The 20,587-nt window shown below is 38.0% G+C and overlaps 1 protein-coding gene across 2 annotated transcripts in view; it reads left to right on the top strand.

The window, feature by feature from the left end:
• ERLIN1 (ER lipid raft associated 1) overlaps window positions 1-19,545 on the top strand; it is a 39,732-nt gene extending 20,187 nt beyond the window's left edge. For both annotated transcript variants that reach the window (XM_023740790.1, XM_023740789.1), the window contains 5 exons: window positions 3,278-3,336; window positions 5,240-5,331; window positions 13,839-13,928; window positions 14,898-14,977; window positions 17,279-19,545. In XM_023740790.1, coding sequence (XP_023596558.1) covers window positions 3,278-3,336; window positions 5,240-5,331; window positions 13,839-13,928; window positions 14,898-14,977; window positions 17,279-17,500 — 543 coding nt within the window. In that variant the 3' untranslated portion in view covers window positions 17,501-19,545. The remainder of the gene's footprint in view (window positions 1-3,277; window positions 3,337-5,239; window positions 5,332-13,838; window positions 13,929-14,897; window positions 14,978-17,278) is intronic.
• The last annotated feature ends 1,042 nt before the right edge of the window (window positions 19,546-20,587 follow it).

Below are 20,587 nucleotides of genomic sequence, written 5' to 3'. Positions count from 1 at the left end.
CTCTTAAAATTCTCTCTTTATCTTTGGTTTTGGCAAGTTTGATTATAATATGTCTTGGTGACTTTCTTTTGGGATCTACCTTATGTGGGGTTTGATGAGCATCTCGGATAGGTATCTTCTCATCTTTCATGATATCAGTGAAGTTTTCTGCCAAGAAATCTTCGACAGTTGTCTCTGTGTTTTCTCTTATCCCCCACTGTTCTGGTACTCCAGTCACTCATAGGTTATTCCTCTTGATAGAGTCCCACATAATTTCCTAGATTTTCTTTATTTTTTAAAATTCTTCTGTCTGATTTTTCCTCAAATAAGTTGGTGTCAAGTGCTTTATCTTCAGTCTCACTAATTCTGACTTCTCCTGCCTCAGTTCTGCTCCTATGACTTTCTATTAAGTTGTTTAATTCTGAAATTTTATTGTTAATCTTCTGGATTTCTGATTGCTGTCTCTCTATGGATTCTTGCAGTGTATTAAATTTGTCATTATGCTCTTGAATATCCTTCTTAAGATCCTCTATTTCTGTTGTTCTGTTCTGTGTGTTCCTTAGCTTGTTCTGCGTTTTACCTAATCTCCTTCCTGATCTCTTGAAGAGTTCTGTACATTAATCTTTTGTATTCTGCCTCCGGTAATTCTGGGAAATTCTCTTCCTGCAAAAATTCCTTGATTCTTTATTTTGGGAGCTTGCTGAAGTCATCATGGTCTGCCTCTTACATGATTTGATGTTGACTGTTGTCTCTGAGCCATCAATAAGTTATTGTATTTAATTATTTTATGTTTGCTTACTGTGTCCTAGCTTCTTGTTTTGTTTTGTTTTGATATGCCCAAATAGGCTGCTCGTGTGAGCTAGTTTGATTATCGGCACCTTTGAAACTCTAACGTCCTGTCACCAGGTGGTTAGGTCTGTTACTAAGTTATGTGAGCCCATTAGTCCGTTTACTTTTCTTGTATGGATTTATCTCAGGTGTCTAGGTAGTCAGTTACCAAGTGTGTGGTGCAGGCTCTTACCTGCAGTCCTAGACAGGCATGGGTGGTTGGTGTAGGCACAGATATCTGGCTGCAGTAGGGGGTCACACGCAGAGTAAGGCAGGGGGCTGACGGCTGCCCCTGAGTGTCTGGGAGGAAAGCGTTTCCCTGTTCCCTAGAGCACATAGGTGGGTGGGTTTTGTAGCCAGAGTATGAGCACCCAATGATGTTAGCTGTACGGGCTGGGGGGCACCACTTATTCTTGGACCTCTGTTGCGGGTGCCAGCTTTTTCTTCCAGATGAGTTTTCATCATTGGTATTTTCAAGCTATATTAGGTACCTAAGGTGGCATATACTTTTTAAAATTAGGAGCATAGTTTTTGATTTTACTTAGTTCTATCATCCTTTTAGTTTCTTTCATAATTTCTGATGTGGGGAGAAACTCATAATCTCAAATTAAATTCTCATGTATTTAATGAGTTTTAATGCTATTGAATATGTAGTTTTTTTTTTTTTTTTAAGAATTGAGGAATATAGTTGATTCTTGGATTTATCTTACATCTACAACTTTGCTGGATTCACCGTCTCTAGTAATCTTTTGATTGATTTTCAATTATATAAATTATTCCAGAATAGATATCTTGATTGCTCCTCCACAACCTAGTACTTTTACTGTCCCCAAATTAAAATGCTGTTTTAATTCTTCAGATTACCCTCATAACTGTCTGAAATTCTTTCATTCATTTGCTTTCTTGTTGTTAACTGTCTGTTTCTTCTCTTTTAGAACATTAAATTCCATGAGAGCAATCTTGCCTTGTTGTTCACTACTGTGTCCATAGTGCCTAGAACAAACAGTGCCTGGCACAGAGTAGGCATCAATAAATATTTGTTGTTGAATGAACAACCTCAGTAACAATCCGTATTTTATTTTTTCCTCTCCCTGTGTTTATACCCCATTTTTCTTCTTGGACAGCTACTGTGGTAAATTAGAGTAATGAAAATGGACATCCTTTATATTTTTTTCTGTGTTATTTAAAGGAGTAACTAATACTGGTTTTTGGTTTAAAATATATAATACTGGATTTTGGGTTACAATATATGCCTCTATACCCGAGACTGTGGCCCCCGGCACCCTGCTAACTCAAAACTGAAGCCATTCCCAAAGTCCACCTTTCAGCCAAAGATTAGACAGGCCTATAAAATAAACAATAACACACATGAGGAACGTGCTTCTTAGTTCAATCAAGTATCGAGGCCAAATGGGCAACACCTGCCCAAAAGCAAAGATAAGGCAGGAAGGGACAGGAAAACTGGAAGAATGGACACAGAGAACCCAGAGTAGAAAGGGAAAGGGGGAGAGTGCTGACATATTGCAGGGATTGCAGCTAATGTCACAAAACAATTTGTATGTAAATTTTTCAATGAGAAACTGATTTGTGCTGTAAAGTTTTACCTAAAACACACTAAAATTAAAAAGAAACAAGTAAAAAAAAAAAAAACTTCAGCAAAGTATGTGTGTTTGCAGTGGAGGGTGGGGGTAGGGAATATTTAACTAGTAAAATCAGGTTTTTGAGAGATCAGGTTCTTGATGCTATAAAGTCTGGCTTCAAAAAACAGCACTTTCCAAGTAGTTTATAATCTTAATTACATAAAAGGTATGCTGTGGTTAGGGGAAAAAAATCAAAGTGGTAAACAGTGTCTAAAAAGACAGGTAGACTTTGGTCTGAGTAAGATTTTAGGAAGAAAGAATGTTGTAAGCTATTAATTGTAAGTAATTTGTTTGTCTTCAGTTGTTGCTCTGTTTAGTCAGTACTGAGTGATTGTAGGTTTAGGAAATGGTAAATTCATTTACTATCCATTGGATTAAATTGTATGCAGTGACCTGGGTTGTTGTTTGTTTGCTTCTTTGTTTTTTGACTGATCGTTTCCAGCTTTACAGTTTCAGTCTTGGAACTTTGATTTCCTTCTGTTTCTTTGTCCTGCAAGTTTGAAAAGGAAAGCTAAAGTGTCCAGCTGAAGAGCTTTGTGAAATACTTTTTAGCGGGAACCTTTTCCCTCTGGAGTTGATTTCCTTAGTGGGTAGAGTGGTTTCTCCCGTAGTTAGACGTTTTTTAAGGAAACAGGAACCAGCTTTTCTTTGATTCTTGGTGCGGTGGCATGGAAGCAGATTTTGTAGTGGGAACTCCACACTTGTTAGTAGCAGCTGTATCATAGTTGTTGTTTTATCAGCACCATTTAAGGAGCTCTTCTACGGAACACTTAGTTTGAAGATTTCTTTGTTTTCAAATATATTTTGGCTTTTTCACTTTTATTTTTTAGGCTGTGCGTGTTACAAAACCCAAAATCCCAGAAGCCATACGAAGAAATTTTGAGTTAATGTGAGTAATATGCATGGGATTCCAAATATTTTTATTTAGGGTTGTCTGCATACTAATGCACCAGTCTAGAGGAGACTTATGTGTGAGGTACTATGCTGTGGGGTGGGATATATGTGTATCTTCCATACCTTTTATTCTAGTAGTGTCACCTATTCTCACGTTTTAATTCCCATTTGACTCTTATTAAATTTCTGTTTATACATTGACATTTCAGGGGCAGTTGAGTGGCCAAGGATGCAGTTTACTGTATAACTATTGCTGGAAGCCTAAGGAGTTGTAATTTAGATGTGAATAGTACCTTGAATTAAATATTAATAGAAGAGAAAAGGAGATAAGGTTAAAGCAGAGCAGGTGTATTTTGTTACTGTGTTGTAATGGTGAGAATAGATACCTTGTTGGTATAAAGTTTGGGTTTCCATTGTATGTGATTGTGTATCTAAAATTAGACCAGGATCTTTATCATTTGTTTCTGGCTAAGCCTTGCCTGAGTTGACTCCTTGCAGTCTTCTCTTTTATGTGTTCAGGTCTGGCTGGGAAGGACTTGTTATTTGCTTGATAGAAAATTAGTTTCTAAGTGTTTTAGAGGGTCCCTTTTAGGGGAATACTTTTTGCAGTTGAAATGTTATTCTCTTATGACAGATACTGAAAAGAAGAAACATAAGCCTTTTAGGAAATTTGGCAGATATGTTAACAAAAGGAAAGATACGGGATGCTGGGAAAATAACTGCGAAAGTCAAGAATACAACAGATGTATATAGATAGAGGGGGTCCAAGGAGTAGTAATAATACTTCTTTGTGGGATAATTTATTTCTGAGTCCTTTTTGCACCCAGGTCTGTATCTTCTGTCATGTGGAGTTTTATTTTCCTTTTCCATTGTAGAGAAGGAACTCTTCTTTTAAAACTATAAAGCATGGAGTACCAAGCTGGGCAGATCATGGGCCTGATCCATTTATTGAAAAAAAATATTAATGAAGGCTGAGGGTGTCTTTGTCTTTAAATATGATAGCTTCTGGTGATAGAAGGATGAATATTGTGTGTTCTCAATCCTCAATTCTTAGTATCCATCATGGCATTTATGTTTATCAGTGTCCTGGTGGCAAAAGGAGGAAAGGTTTGGGGGGAAATACTCTGGGGAAACTATTGGAGTTACTTTTCAGATTTTGTGGATCTTTCCTAATCTTATAGGCTGTTAGAATTCCAGAATTAAAAACCACCTTGGGATCGTTGAGTCTAACCTCCCACCTAATAGTAGTCTTTTTTTAATACCATTTCTGCTATGTGGTCACCCAGTCTCCACTTGCACATGCTCACCGATAGGGAGCCATTTCCATTATTGGAAAGCTCAAATTCTTAGAAAATTCTTCCTTACATTAAACCCAAGTTCACCACCTAATAACTGCCCCCTAACTATGTCTTCTGTACAGTAAACAGGGCCACTGCACAAGGTAGCCGCTTGAGTCAGGCAGTGGCTGAAAACCAGTTTCATTCTGCTTACCAAATCGTGCACCTGAGAAACTGCAGCTGCCCAGAGACTAGTGCCTTTTTCTAATTGGCACAGTGGTGCTGTATGTGCTCACAGGAGGCCCAGCAACAAAGAAGTGTTGATACACTTCCTTCCAGATCATAGGCGTTTCTATGATACAGTTAGAGGAAAAAATTAGACTAAAATTCAAATGTACTAAATTTTACTCTTTGCTCTGGGTGACTTTGGGCAGATCATTTAACCTTTCACCCTCAGATTTATTGCTAAGTAAAATAGGGTAATACCCATCTTGCCTACCTTAATAGGTCAGAAAGTTTAGGTATAGAATGGTTCTTCTGATCCACTGTAGGGTCAGAATTACTGTCTGTGATTGCATGTATGAGAATCATTTCTAATTTTTATAATGTTTTGCTCCACAGGGAGGCTGAGAAGACAAAACTACTTATTGCTGCACAGAAACAAAAAGTTGTGGAGAAAGAAGCTGAGACAGAGAGGAAGAAGGCTGTTATAGGTACTTGGATTTCTTACTGAAATGGATGTCTCTAGGTACATGTGTTATGAATTTGTCCTGTTTTTTTTGTTGGTCTCATGGTGGATATTGATGGGACTCAAATAAGATTGCATCATACTCAGTGGAAAATTTTGGAAACGCCTTTGCACATTCAGATGTCCTAAAGCCTTAAAAAGGAGGGGAAGCCAATACTTCATGAAGTGGTTTGGCTCTCTGCCCTGTTGCTGGCTGTCTTATTGTGTTTTTCAAGGACAGGGAGAGTGGGTAGGGCTTATCAGCAGCTTTATTCTCTCTCTACAGTAGGATTTTTGTCCATATAGAATAAGAAAAGGGAAATTTTTTGGAGGAAGCTCAGGATTATAGTATGCATCCTTGCTGTTGACATGCACCTAGTTGTATCTGGATCGGTAGATACTGCGTTCTATGAAAGTACAGCAGAATTGTGCTTATTTTGAATTACAGTGGTTTTCCTAACACTCCAGGATACCTTTAGACTGTCTTCTTAGGCCTCAGTTGTTTGCTCTTGGGCTGGTGAAAATTTAAGAAGTTTTTGATTAAATATTTCACATATACAGGTATGTACAGAGAACAACATAATGAAAGCCTAACATTTTGCTATATATTTCCTTTAGATCATATTGTCTTCTAAGGAAAAAAAATTATAGGTCTGTTTGAAGCCTCCTTTGTACCCTCCCTTGGTGGTATTCCTTGACCTTTCTTCTCAGAGTAGCTTCTTTTCTGAAGTTGATGTTTATCCTTTCTGTCCATATTTTTACACTTTTACTATAAACATGTATCCATAAACAAGTTATAGAATTATTTTTACCTATTTTAAACTACAAAAATGATATCAAACTGTACCTTTTATTATACAACTTGCCTTTTTAACAAACATTGTTTTTGAGTTTTATTCATGTTGATAATAGTAAATCTAGATCATTTTTAACTGCTGTGTATTATTTCAGTCAGTGATAAACCTCAGTTTATTCAGTTACTAATGAAAAATTAGGTAGTTTCTACTTTTATTATAAATAGTGCCACAGTAACAACCTTACCTGTGTCTCTGTGTGCAGTGTGTACGAATTTCCCTAGAGTAGCACTTCACACCATATGGTATGTGTTGCTGTCCCTTCGCCAGCTTTTTCTTTCTAATCCATAATGAGATAACTACAGAGATTGAGAGTGAGTGTTTTACAAGTTCTTATAGCATCTTAAGACATTAATTTTATCTCTGTTGAATCTAATAATAAACAATGGGCTTATATTTTTTGTTTTTATTGTTTAATTTCTTTTTTCTAGTAGCTCATTTTATTATCATTTATGAAATATTGGTTCCTAACATGTTAAAATATACACACATACAAAATAGTCCCTTCCCGCAGGTAGTTTGAGAAGCACTGCTCTGGAGTATCTAGAGTAGAACAGAGATTAGAATATCTAGAAGTAGAACTGGTCATAGGTATGCATATCTTCAAGTTTATGGCATATTGCCAAATTGTTCTCCAAAGTGATTCTACCGTTTTTACCCTCTCTTCTGCAGTGCTTGAGATCCAATTTTTGTGCTGCTGTATGAGTTCCCTTTTTGTTTCTTTAAATTTGCTTTAGGTGAAAGTTTACAGAGCAGATTAGTTTCTCTTTAAACAATACACAGACTGTTTTGTGACATTGGTTGTCAACTCCAGGATGTATCAACATTCTCCCCTCCTCGACCTTGGGTTCCCTATTTCCATTCATCCAGCTTTCCTGTCCCCTCCTGCCTTCTCATCCTTGTCCCTGGGCTGGTGTGCCCATTTAGTCTTTTATACGTGGTTGAACTACATGTGTTATCATTTGTTTTATAGGCCTGTCTAATCTTTGGCTGAAGGGTGAGCCTCAGGAGTGACTTCAGTACTGAGTTAAAAGGGTGTCTGGGAACTATACTCTTGGGGTTTCTCTAGTCTTTCAGACCAGTAAGTCTGGTCTTTTTTTTTTTTTTGGGGGGGGGAGTTTGAATTTTGTTCTACATTTTTCTCCATCTCTGTCCAGGACCCTCTATTATGATCCCTGTCAGAGCAGTCCGGTGGTAGCTGGGCGCTATCTAGTTGTGCTGGACTCATTCTGGTGGAGGCTGTGGTAGTTGTGGTCCATTAGTCCTTTGAACTAATCTTTCCCAAGTGTCTTTGGTTTTCTTCATTCTCCCTTGTTGAGTTCCCATTTTTTGCACATCCTCCTCAACCCTTGGAATTACCAGACTTTAAAATATATGCCAGTTTGATGGTGGGCAGAGTATCACGTAATTTCAATTTTAATTTCCCTGATAACTAGTAAAGTTGAGTATTGTTTATTGGCCATTCAGGGTTTCCTTTTTTTTGTGTATGAATTGCCTGTTAATATCCTTAGCCCATAATTTGATTGCTTTTTTTTTTTTTTTTTTTTAATTCACTTGTTGGTCTTTATATCTTCTGGATACTTACCCTTTCCGAGATTTTTACATTGCAAAAATCTTCTCCAAATTTTTGATTTCTCTTTGAACTTGATGATATCTTTGACATATATATTTCATTTTGATGAGTCAGTTCATCAATCTTTTGCTTTATGGTTTATGCTTTTCCTATCTTGTTTAAGAATTTTTTTCCCTACCCCAAAGTAATAATTTTATTATAAGTTTTAAAATATTGCTTTTCATATTTAGGTCTTTAATCCATCTGGAATTTATTTTAATGTTTAGTGTGAAATAAGGATTCAGTTTTATTTTCCTAGACTACTTCCTGAATAGTTCATTATTTCCTCTACTTAGTTTCTGGTGCCACATCTGTCACATACCATGGTGTTATATATAATTGTTCTATTGCTAGGATCTCTATTTTGTTCCATTTTTTGGTCTGTCCTTCCCTAGTACTAACTTGTTTTAATCATTGTAGCTTTTATATTGTCTTTCTATCTGGGAGAGTGAGTTTCTCTTTAACTATTCTTGTTAAATACTAACTATTCCTAATTATTTCTGAAATTGTATTGGATTAGTCTGGGTCCTTTATTCTTCCATATAAATCTTAGAATCAACTCCTCAAGTTGAGTAAAATACTTTATTGGGATTTTGATTGGAATTGTACTGAATGTATGCATCAGTTTGGTGAGAATCTGTATCATTTTGATATTGAGTCTTATAAATGTATTGTATTTGTCCATTTATAAGAAATATCTTCCCCAGAAAGTTCAATAATTCTTAAATTTCTTACACATTTTTGTTAGAGATTTATTCATATATATCCATTAAGTTTATTTGCTGTTAGAAATAACCCATTGCCATCAAAGTCGATTCTGACTCATAGTGACCCTGTAGGACATAGTAGAACGGCTCCATAGGGTTTCTAAGCCAAGCTCTTACCCACTGTGCCGCCAGGGCTCCACAGGATCTTCTTTAAAAACATGTTTTCTAATTGGTTGTAGCTTTTGTATAAGTACACTGTAGATTTTCTATTCAGCAGTCTTGCTGAGAATGTTATTTCTAATAGATTCTTGTATTTCCCATGTGACAGTCATATTGTCTTCAGATAAGGACAGTTCTGTTTGTTTCTTTGTTACCCTGCATCTTTTATTTCTTCTTATCTTATTGCTTCAGGCTATGATTTCCAGTACAGTGTTGGGGGAAAACAAAAAAAGATGGTAACAGGCATTCCTGTCTTGTTTCTGACTTTAAAGGAAATAATCCCAATCATGTTTGTTGTTGTAGTTAACTTTTTTTTAGTTAATGAAGTTTCCTTCTGTTTCTTGCTTGCCAAGAGTTTTCATCCTGAATGGTTGTTAAAACTTTTAGATTTTTTTTCTGCATCTGTTGATATGACCATATGATTTTTCTTTTTTAAACTGTTAACATGGTGAATTATATTAGTAGATTTTTTTATCGTTGAATCATCTTTACATTCTTGGGATAAACCCATTTGGCCATGATGTATTGGGTTCCTCCCAATACATTTCTTTATATAGTTTGCTGATGATTTCTTTAGGATTTTACTTTCATTTTCATAAATGAGATCTGCTTATATTTTTTTTTCTTGTACTCTCACTTGCAAGTTTTTTTGTGTCATGGTTACAGTAGCCTCAAAATGAGTTGGAGAGCATCCCCTCTTTCTGTGTTCTGTGACATTTTGCATGAGATATGTATTCTCTGTAGATTAGTGAACTCACTTGTAAAACCGTCTTTGTCTAGTGGGGTTTTTGCTCTGTTGTTTTTTGTGGTAACATTTAATCTACTGATTTAATTTCTTTAATGGGTGTAGGTCTGTTTAGTTATTTATTTTTTTTAAGTCCATTTTGGTAATTTTATTTTTCTAGAAAATTGTCCATTTTCTGATGTTTCAAATTTAGGGGCATAAATTTATTTATAATATTCTCTCACGATTTTTGAAACCCTCTACCATATCTGGATGACCCTTTTTATTCCTGATATTTATTTGTGCTTTCGCTTTTGTTAGATCAGTTTTACCAGAGGTCTGCCTGTCTTTATCTTTCCAGAGAACTGGTTTTTGCTTTTGTTTGTTCTGTTGACATTTTCTTTTCAATTATATACCCTTATTTTTATTATTTCCTTCCTTCTACTTTTTTTGAGTTGACTTTTTCGTTCTTTTCTAATTTCTCAAGTTAAACGATTCATTAGTTTCCAGTCTTTTCTAATGGAAACGTTTAAGATTCAAAATTTTCTTCTGAGTCCTTCTTTAGCTATGTCTCACGAGTTTTGAAATGCAGATTATTTACTGGTATTCAGTTTTCATTCTTTTTAAAACATTTTCCATTGTGATTTTTTTCTTTAACGCAGGAATTATCAGTAGTATATTTTTCAGTTTCTGATTGAATGGATTTTGCGGGGCTACCTTTTTATTGTTGATTTCCAGTTTTATTGCACTGTGGTCAGAAGAATATGGTCTGTTATAGGGATTCTTAAGTATTTATTGAAATTTGCTTTGTGACCTACCATACATGGTCATTTTTAATAAATGTTCTTTGTGTACTTGAAAAGTTTGAGATGTGTATTCTCCATTTGTTGGATGCAGGTTTCTCTATCCATTAAGTCAGACTTATGAATTGTGTTGTTCACATCTTCTGTATTCTAATTTTTGCCTTCTTGAGCTATAACTGAGAGAAGTGTGTTAAAATCTCCCTCTCCCACTAGGACCATGAATTTGTTGACTTCTTTTTTTTTCTTTATATATTTTAGGGCCATCTCATTAATGAGTATCAGGTTCAAGATGGTTACTGCTCCCTGGAGAATTGCTCCTGTTACATAATAGCCCTCTTTATCCCTAAACATGTTTTTTGGCCTAAGGTCTGTTTTGTCCAGTGATTGTGTAGTTATGCCAGATTTCTCTTGGTTAGTTATTTTCCTGGTGTATCTTTTCCCATTCTTTTACTTTAAACTTTTCTGTGTTGTTGTGTTTTAGGTGTGTCTCTTGTAAACAGCATATAGCTAGATTTTGTTGTCTTAGCTGATGTGAGAGTCTGTCTTTTAAACTGGTGAGTTTGGTCTTTTTATATTTATTGTGATTACTGCTGTGTTTGGATTTGTTTGTATCATTTAATATTGTGCTATTTACCATGCATTTCTTTTCTCTGGCCCCGCCCCCCCGCCTTTCTGACTGGTATAAAAATGATTGAATTTTCTTTAGCCTTTTCTTCTTTTTACTTAATTGGAAATTTTGCATTCTGTTTCTCAAATGTATAACTAGTCATTACCTGTGAAATATTAACAAGCATACCTGACTTGACAGTGTCTAATCATTCTCTACATCGTCTTCTTGAACAATACGTTAGAATGTTTATCACTGTCCCCAGTCTTACATATTGTTGTTGCTTTTATTTCCCCCATTAAGTATGATCATCATTATCATTGATTCTTACAGTAAATATTTATTTTGATTTACATGTATGTTAAGTACTTTTTTCCTCTCCATTGCTTCTTGCAATCCTTTTTTTTTGGCTAGTTTTTCCAGTGAAGGCTAAGGAGTAGAAAATTTCTTCAGTTCTTTCTTGTCTTGATCTCAGTGCTTTTTATATTCTCCCAGTGCTTTTTATATTCTCCCTCATTCTTGAATGTAATTTAGCTTATAGTTCTAAACCAAACTTTTTTTCCTTATCACTTTAACAGTATTATTTCATTTTTGTTTGACTTCTTGTAGCTGCGTAGATATATACTGTCAAAAGTCTACTTGTTCCTTTTAGGTAATCAATCTGTCTTCTCTTTTTCTTTTAAGGTTTTTCTCTCTGTCTTTGAGTGCTCTTTAGTTTCACTGAGATGTGTCTAGGTACTTCTCAGTGGGCTGGTGGGTCAGGTTTTCCAGTCCCCCTTTCACTGGACTTGTAACCCTTTAAAGATCTCAGCTTTGAGGACTCTCAGTTCTAACATCGCAAGGCCTCATCTCCTGACCCTGCATGGGCAGTGACCCATGTCCCTCTCCCTTACTTGTCTAAATAACCTACCCCGGTGCTGTTACTGTGCAGGCTCTCTGCTCTCCCTTTTCTTATATCACTTAACTGTCTCCCATTCTTTCTTACAAATTCAGCTATGCATTAAAAAACAAAGTTGTTATATATTTTATTTAGCATTTTGAGGTTTTAGTAGCTAAAGGATTTTCTCACTAGCCTGGTCCACCATTTTTCTAGAAACAGATTCTGGTCATGCTGCTTATTGGTTTATACTCACATGTCACAGAGCAGTGTTGAATGGGATTGCCACAACAGTTCTCCCATGCCAAGACAACATTGTCTGGGTTCTGGCTTCAGGCTCCAGATCCCTCACTTTGATTCAAGTTTTATCTTGAGTTTCTGCTTACAGTTAAATTTCTAGCCCTGTTGAATATAGTAGATTATTTTTTAGAATGACGTGATATGGATTGGTTTTTCTCTGATAGAGAAATAAGCAAATATTCCCTGGAGTGTTTGGTAAAGGATACTGTCTTCTGGAAAGAAGAAACCCACTTAGAGTTTTTCTTTTTATAATGCACCTCCCTCAGGGGCCAGAGATAAGGTGTGTGTGTGTCTTTGGCTAAAAAAGGAGAATTGAGAATGTTATGTAAGAATTGCAATAGTTGAGTTTAAAGTATAATTAGAGTCTTTATAACCTCGTCCTGGGTGATTTGGGTAAGCCAGTGTTGCCTGCTGCAGCTAACATGTTCACACTCTCAGAAAAATTACCCTGCTTTCTGTTTTATCTTCTACAGCAGTCAGAATAATCTTTCTTTGATATTATTTTTATCATGTCATTCCCCTGATAGTAATTTAACAGTTGATCCTGATTATATTGAAACTAAGCTCCTTAACTCGTCATTCAGGACAGGAGTCCTGTAGCCCTCTTGTCTAATCTTTTTTGCTGTCTTGTCAGATGGCCCCTTATCACCTCTCCACTGTGATTTGCTCATTCATAACTTCTCATCTTTGTTTATGCTTTCTGGTGTGTCCTCCCAGGTCATGTCTATTATTTCCTTCAAGATTTCTTCCAGAAGACCTTCTCTGGTTTAACTTACCTCCCTTATTCTTTCTTTCTCCTGCTACGTTATGTAATTGTCCTGTGCTGCCATGCATTTATGTTGCTCTGTTTTTGTTCTGTGGTACTTTCATAAGAGTATCTTTTTTTCCTGTTAGCTTATGGACCATTGCTATATTGTGTTGTAGGGGAAGAAAATCATAAAGTTTAGTAAAGCAAAAATAAAGTTTTATTCGGCATATACTCAAAAGGACAAAAGTGGGAAGCTGACAAGCATGCTGCTAGAGCCATGTCTGTCTGAGTCCAAAGAATATTACACAACAGGCAAGAATGGGAAAACAGACAAGCATGCTGCCACAGCCATGTCTGCCCGAGTATATATTAACATTACAGATGGGCAAAACCATTGAAAGCTTTACCTTTTCACAAATTGGCTAGAAATTGTGATCCTACATTTTGAATTGTCTTTCGTAACAATCATTGGTACAGGTTTCAGTAACGAGAGTCAGGAGGGTCTTCATTGGTCCAACAAATTTCTGTTCACTAAATGCTAATAGAAAAAGACAAGAGTGGAAAGTCTTTTGTGTTCTGTTTGACTGGCTTTACGTGAAAGTTTCCCTAAAAGACATTTTCCAAGATTATCTTAGCTATTGTCTTTATACCTCAGGGCCCAGTTGATGTGTCCTTGTGAGCCCTTAACGAGTCCTTGTGAGCCCAGCTCCAGCTGGGTCATATTCTCTATGCTCAAGGACTGGGAATAATAACTCCAATATTATTTCCTAAATCAGTTGTGCCACGAAGGACTGAAACTGTTACTTTTTATATACCTTCTTCCCACAAAATTAGCACTGTCAGAATAGAACAGTGTAAAGTAGAAAATAAATTGCCTTTTTTCCTTTGAGTTGTTTACAGTCTGGTTAGTTAAAACTTCATGAAACAATTAGCTCATACAATCTTATATAATTAAATGTTAGACTGTGTGCTGCTGATTCTAAGTGCCACGGGGATGAGAGAAATGCATTTGAATGTGTCTTCTTTTGTTGTATAACTATAGAAGCAGAGAAGATTGCACAAGTGGCAAAAATTCGATTTCAGCAGAAGGTGATGGAGAAAGAAACTGAAAAGCGCATTTCTGAAATTGAAGGTACATCAGGGAGAGTGTGAGGCTGTGACTGTCCTGAACTGCTGCCTTCCCTGGGGAGTTGTGTTCTTGTTTGTGGTGGGTAGCATGGCCATAGCAGAGAATAATCTGGTCTGGAGAAAGTGGTTGGCCTGATACTCTAGACAAAAAAAAAAAAAAAAAACTATTGCTATTACATATCTGTTGGTTTAGTTTGTGATTGTGGATAACTCAGCCTTTCAGTTTCTTTCCTTAAATTGGGGCTTATTAGCTAACACTTTCATTTCCAGGCAAAGTATGAGAATTACCCATAATCAGTTGTAAAGAATGCACAAGATAATAAAGCTTACCACCAGTTTCTTTCCCATCTGTCAACAAAAATAAAATTAGCTGGGGGGGGGAGGGCGGGAGGGAAGAAGCCCCAGTTTTCATGGAACGTCTTGAACTCTTCGATTTCACATGGTAAGATGTTATTCTTAGCTCACAAGCAGACTGGAAGACCAAATATTGAACCCCTTTTGCTTATATACTGCTGCTTCCTATCTTTCTCCTTTACGGAGGCTGGATCAAATTCTGAGGGGCTGGGGACAATGGAGTAGACAGAGTAGAACTTCCATGTCTGGACTTAGTTATTCTCTTTGAAGCCTAGAGCCTGGGTGGAGAATGAAGGTTTGGCTGATGGGAGGTGGGTAGTGTAAGAGGAGGAGGAAAGAAGGAGCAACTTTGGCTGGAAAATGAAATGGACTCAAATGAGCTGAGAGTTATTCTGCAGTGACAAGAGTATTCCCCGTTGAGAAAGAGCTATCTGCAGACTCGGATTTGAAAACTGTTCATTTTGTTGTAAGTTTATGAAGCAAAGTAAGCACCTGAATTATCAGGCAGTGGAGAAAGGGACCCCTACCTTATGGTAGAGTCTGAACTCTTACATAGCTGAGGGAATAGATTGGCAACTTTGCTTTGTTTTAAACACCCTGACTCTGTTTTGCTTGCTAGATGCTGCATTCTTGGCCCGAGAGAAGGCGAAAGCAGATGCTGAGTTTTATGCTGCACACAAATATGCCACTTCAAACAAGGTGACTGGCTCTCTGTGCCACCTTCCTAGTTGTATGGTTTAGGGGTTTGCTTTTCCTTTTGGGGCGCTCTAATATTGTAGAGAGATTTTATCCAGTGTCAAGAAAGGGTAGGATTGTCACATCCTTCAGAATCAGCCAATGACTTAGGAAGATGTACTGCACACTTACCAGGTTGGGGACTTTATATAGTTCTTTTCAAAAGTGGAAGCTAGAACAAAGGCAAACAGATACTAAACACAGATCAAATGCCATAAATTCATTCATTTGCACTGTTATATAAAGGCTTAGTGATTAGTGAAGTTGAGGGTTTTCACCTGAAATAACTAGAATTGCTTCCCAGATAAGGTAGGTTTTTTTTCGGTAGGTGTTAAGTTGGTTTAGAGCAGTGTTTCTCATCAGAGACATTCTTGGCATTTTGGGGTGAGACGTTTTTTAATTGTTGAAGACTGTCTCACGCATTATGGGATATTTTGCATCCCCGGCTCTTGTCCACTAAATGTCCGTATTGCTTACCAGTCATTTTAGCCACCAAACTCTACCTCCTTCATACACACATTTCCAAATGCCACCAGCTGAGAACTGCTTATTTATAGGATATAGAAAACAGTTCCGCGCATGAGGAATGGTGTATGTGGTAACTTGAGGAGGGAGGTAGGGTGATGGATGGGTAAACAGTGTATGTGTAAGTACAAGGGTAGGTTGGCTAGAGAGTGAACAGGAGTTATTTAATTAAGAGGCAGCTAGAACCCCTACAGTATTCTGAGAAGGGAAGGATAAGACCAAGATTTATAAGATGATTATTTGTGGAGTACATTGGAACAGAGAAAGGGTTGAGATAGAAGTTGCTAATGTGTACGATGCAGCTTGAGGGCTTAGAGTCAAGATATAAGCTGTAAGACAGGCCTTAAACTCTCAGTTTAGCAAGAACAGCATAAACTATATTCAGAAGAAATGATGAGACGTGGTAGTTAGACAGAATGAGAGTTGTCAGTACTTTGAAAACCGTTACAAATTTAGAAATAAACTTAACATGTTGGAGGACACAGCCCTATAGAAACAGATAGGAATTTGGTGAAGATGAAAGCAAGATGGGAAACTTCCATTTATAAAACTAGCAATCTAAATCTGTAATGAAAGAAGCTGGCCAGGCACAAGTATCAAGACCCCTACCATTTTGAAAAATGCTACTCAGGTATCCACCTGTAGTAAAAAGGCCTTCAGAAGTAATTTGGTTATGTACTGTGACACATTTGGTTACAATGTTTTGACAGAGGATATGATCAACTGGAGAGAGCGGTATAGATCCAGGGCATCAGAAATGTTGGAACACAGAAAATAGATACTTGGAACTGTGAAGGACAAAATGGTCATTTGCCTAGAGGACAGACTGAGACTCAAGGAGGGGAGGATCATTAGGGAAGGTTCTGGGGGCCTTTTGGAGGAGTGTCTATTCCGTGGAACATTGGAAATGAATTTTAATCAAACTCAGATTTTGGTTGGCTATATTTTGGCACCATGATTAAAACAAAACAAAACACCGCAGCAGGTAACGGGGGGATCTGTAGGAAGGTGGTTGACAGACATCTGCCCATCACGAAAGTTTAAACATGCAGCTTCTGAGTAAAGATAAGAGGCCAAACTAGATGATTTTCTTGAGACCTTTTACAGTTCTGGAATTTGGTCAAGAAAAGCAGATGATGGCTGATTATAAAGCTATGAGCCCAGGGAATTAAAAGGTTACTCATTGGTTCACTAACATTAAAAGGAAATTGGAAAGTAGACAGGACTTTGAGAAGAAAAAGTAAGGGTTTTTATATATTTGTTTTGATAGTACTCTAAGTCACAGCCCCTTCCTTTGAAGCTCTGCCACTCCCATCTGTTGACCTGTTCACCTTTCTCTGAATCAGAAATTCCCATCAGATTCCAGGCTGAATTCAGCTAGATGAAATGAGAGCATATTTTATAGGCCTTAAATCACTATAGAAATATTAGTGATTATCATTAGATAGTTATTAATTATTCCCAAACCCCTCCCTTCCCCAATTAGCCATTACATCCTTTTATTAAGAAGTTAATAACTTCTCCTGCATTAGGACAGAAGTTCATTAAAGGAGCTTCAAGTCTGGAACATCACTGTTAATGTGATAGCCACACTCGAAAGTGAGATGGGGTCATTGGCAGCAATTCAGAGTTGAGAATGATACTTAGAAGAACAATAGAAAAAATGGATATAGGGAAAGAGAGAGATGACTATTGCACAAAAGTATCCTGATGTCTTTGCTCTTGTTTGCCCCTACACAGCACAAATTGACCCCGGAATATCTGGAGCTCAAAAAGTACCAGGCCATTGCTTCTAACAGTAAGATATACTTTGGCAGCAGCATCCCTAGCATGTTTGTGGACTCCTCTTGTGCTTTGAAATATTCTGATGTTAGGACTGGAAGAGAAAGCTCTCTCCTCTCTAAGGAGGCTCTTGAACCCTCTGGAGAGAGCCCCATCCAAAACAAGGAGAGCACAGGTTGATGCAAGAGGTGGAAATGTTCTCCCATATCAAGATGCGGCTCAAGGGGTTAAGTGGGAACAGTGGTTATACCGACTCTTCAGATTTACAGAGAACTTTTGCTCCGTCTGTTCTGCCTCTCCTGTGATAATCCTGGTTTATCAACTGAATGCAGGATAGAGCCAGCTGTCTGGCACTCACATGGTCTTTTCAGCTGCAGTTTTATCAAGTATCATTTATGTGTTTCTTTCTAAACTGGTACTCATGAATGAGGGAAAGTCTGATGCTAAGATACTGCCTGCACTTGAATGTTAAACACTAAACATATAACAAGCTGTGTTTTTCTAAGCTGAGATCTATATGTTTACATTGGGCCCTGGGGAAATGTGTGCTCAGCCATTCTAGACATGAGAGGCCAGAGGGCAGACAGTCAGGATATGGTAGGTATAAAGACTGACTGCACCCCAGGCCCTCTTTTTGGGGTCCCATGGCAGCATTTGTCCATGTGATTGACTTCTAGGCTGCTGAGGTTCCCCAGGAAGTGATCTTCCACTTGAATAACCGTTTACTTGATATGATTTGCACCTTTCTGTTTTCTAACAGTCAGGTTGGTGGCCTGCTGGGATGTACACCTTGCCATCCAACCAGAGATACCTTGTAGAGATTCCTGATCAGAAGTTTACTGCATTAGTATGGCTCAGGAGGGCTTGATTTGTCACTTTGGGTTAGATGAAGCCATTTGCTCTGAACCACAGCTCTGGGGCCCGGCATTCCTCCCCATTTTGGTGATGACTGTCGGCATCACTGCCTCAGGCCATGAGTGACTAAGGTGCCCAGTTTTTAGCCACAGACAACTCCTTACATGTCCCTCTCGGCTCTGGCTGGCCAAGAGTGGGACAGGGCTTTAACCAGAAATAGGAGGGAGCAGTGTACAATTCCTAGCCACTCACTGCACAGTATTGTATCATGATTGCAGGAAATGTTTTTAAAACTGGATTTGGGGTATGTTCACTTGCCCCAGCACTGCTCCCTAAAGGCTAAATCCTAGAGCTGCCATGGTGGCTAGCACACTGACTGTTCTGAAGATTGTTCATCAGGAGCCCACATAGTGTGAAACGAAGGATAGAAAGAATCCTTGGTCATCTCTCTCTTCCCTCCTGGCCCTGAGATGCTGAAATCAAAGTTGTTTTTCCAACTTTCACCTTCCCTGGATATCCAGTAGACTTAATTTTCCATGAGAGGTAGCAGAGCTAGCCTGTGGCTATGGGAGACCTATTTCATCTGGACTTTTTCCCCTTAAACGTTAACTTTCCTGATACAGTGTACCCCATAGTTAGGCCTGAGTTTGTGCAGCTTGTTAAGACACTTCTTGTGTACACTCTGAGGAAGCCAAACCGAAGTCATGGGACCACCGCCAAGAAAGCTTCCAGCTGCACGTCAGCCCTTCAGTCTCAGGACAGCTTGTGGATTGTGCCAAACACTGAATTTGGGAAAGGAAGGAAATCCCAGATTCTAATGGGTCTTTTTCCTGGGTCTTATACGTCAGAGGCACTTATAATATGGAGAGAATCTTTTTTTTTTTTCTTTTTGCTCAATTAATTATATAAATTTCCTTCTGAATGAATTTTGTGTTCTTTAGCCCTCTTAAAAGAACTTTTGAATTATAAAAACTCTTAACCTGTCATAATGTTGCTGCAGATAAATAATGATTGTTGTGGGAAATCTGGATCATTGATGTTTGTGCTTTCATTCCTGGAGATTTTCCCTATTTACATGAGCTAAAAGCTATTGCTCCGAAGTGATGGTGTGGGTTTTCTTACAAGCCACAAACCCTGGTGTCAGGGTTGAGGGACAGGGAAATGCCATTATGAAGTTTTACAGAAAGAACTTCCACTTAAACTCCCCATGGAGTGTGCTTCCCTGTGCTCACTCAGTGAGTTCTCAGTCTGTCCCTCCTTCAGGGATGTTCCTTTTGGCAAATATACACTGTAATCTTGAAGTCTAAATTTATATGTGAAATGCTACCTTTTTTAAAAATAAGAAACTAAATAAAACTATTTTACTATCAGTGATTTTGTGTTTTTTTCTTTATGTCTCCATTCTTTTCTGTTGCCTAACGCACCCATCGGTCAGTATTTGTTGTACTGTGGTGTCTTGCATGTTGCTATGATGCTGGAAGCTCGTGTACCACTGGTATTTCAAATACCAGCAAGGTCATCCATGGTGGACAGGTTTCAGTGGAGCTTTCAGACTAGCCGGTGAAAACTCTATAGATCACAACACTGTATTGTCCAATATAGTGGTGGAAGATGAGCCCCCTAGGTTGGAAACCAAAAAAACCCAAACTCATTGCCAATGAGTCAATTCCAACTCAAAGCGACCCTATAGAACAGAGTAGAACTGCCCCATAGGGTTTCCAAGAAGCAGCTGGTGGATTCAAACTGTCAACCTTTTGGTTAGCAGCTGTAGCTCTTAACTACTGGGCCACAAGGGCCCCAGGGCATTCAGAATACACGGTGGCTACAACAATGGACTTAAGCATACCAATGTTCATGAAGGTGGCGGAAGACCGGGCAACTCTTCATTCTGCTGTACATGGAGTGGCCATAAATTGGGGTCGACTCGATGGCAACTAACAGCAATAAGGCTCTCTTGCCCATTTCAATTAGGTAGCCAGTTTATTTGATGGTTTAACTTAACTGTAGAGGCTCTTGTACTTTTCCCAGAATACCACCTTTAATAAAAGGATGTTAAAAACAGGATTTCCACTCTTCCCTGACTCATGGAATTTAACAGGGAATGTTGTTCTGATTCTTTGTGGGACAGGGCCAGCAACAGAGGAGGGAAGAGAGGAAAAAGCATAATCCTCCTTAAATCCTTTCCCTGAGAACTGAAATACAGTGAGGAAGGGAGGCGGTATCCCAAGGTGGAGGAAGGACAATTTGGATAAGCTATAACTGGCAGTGGTAATGATTATCACTAAGGTTCACTAATTCACCCGGGCTTGGCCTGCTCTTCTCAAGCTCTTTACATTCCCCTCTAGGGACACTTTCACAGTGATGTTGGAACAGCAAGTGGTAATTAGGATTTTTGGAGGAAAGCAGCCCTTT

Source organism: Trichechus manatus, unplaced genomic scaffold (assembly GCF_000243295.1).
Source record: "Trichechus manatus latirostris isolate Lorelei unplaced genomic scaffold, TriManLat1.0 scaffold00007, whole genome shotgun sequence".
Lineage (NCBI taxonomy): Eukaryota > Metazoa > Chordata > Mammalia > Sirenia > Trichechidae > Trichechus > Trichechus manatus.
Note: the sequence above shows the minus strand (reverse complement) of the source record. Positions and strands in the feature narration are given on the sequence as shown.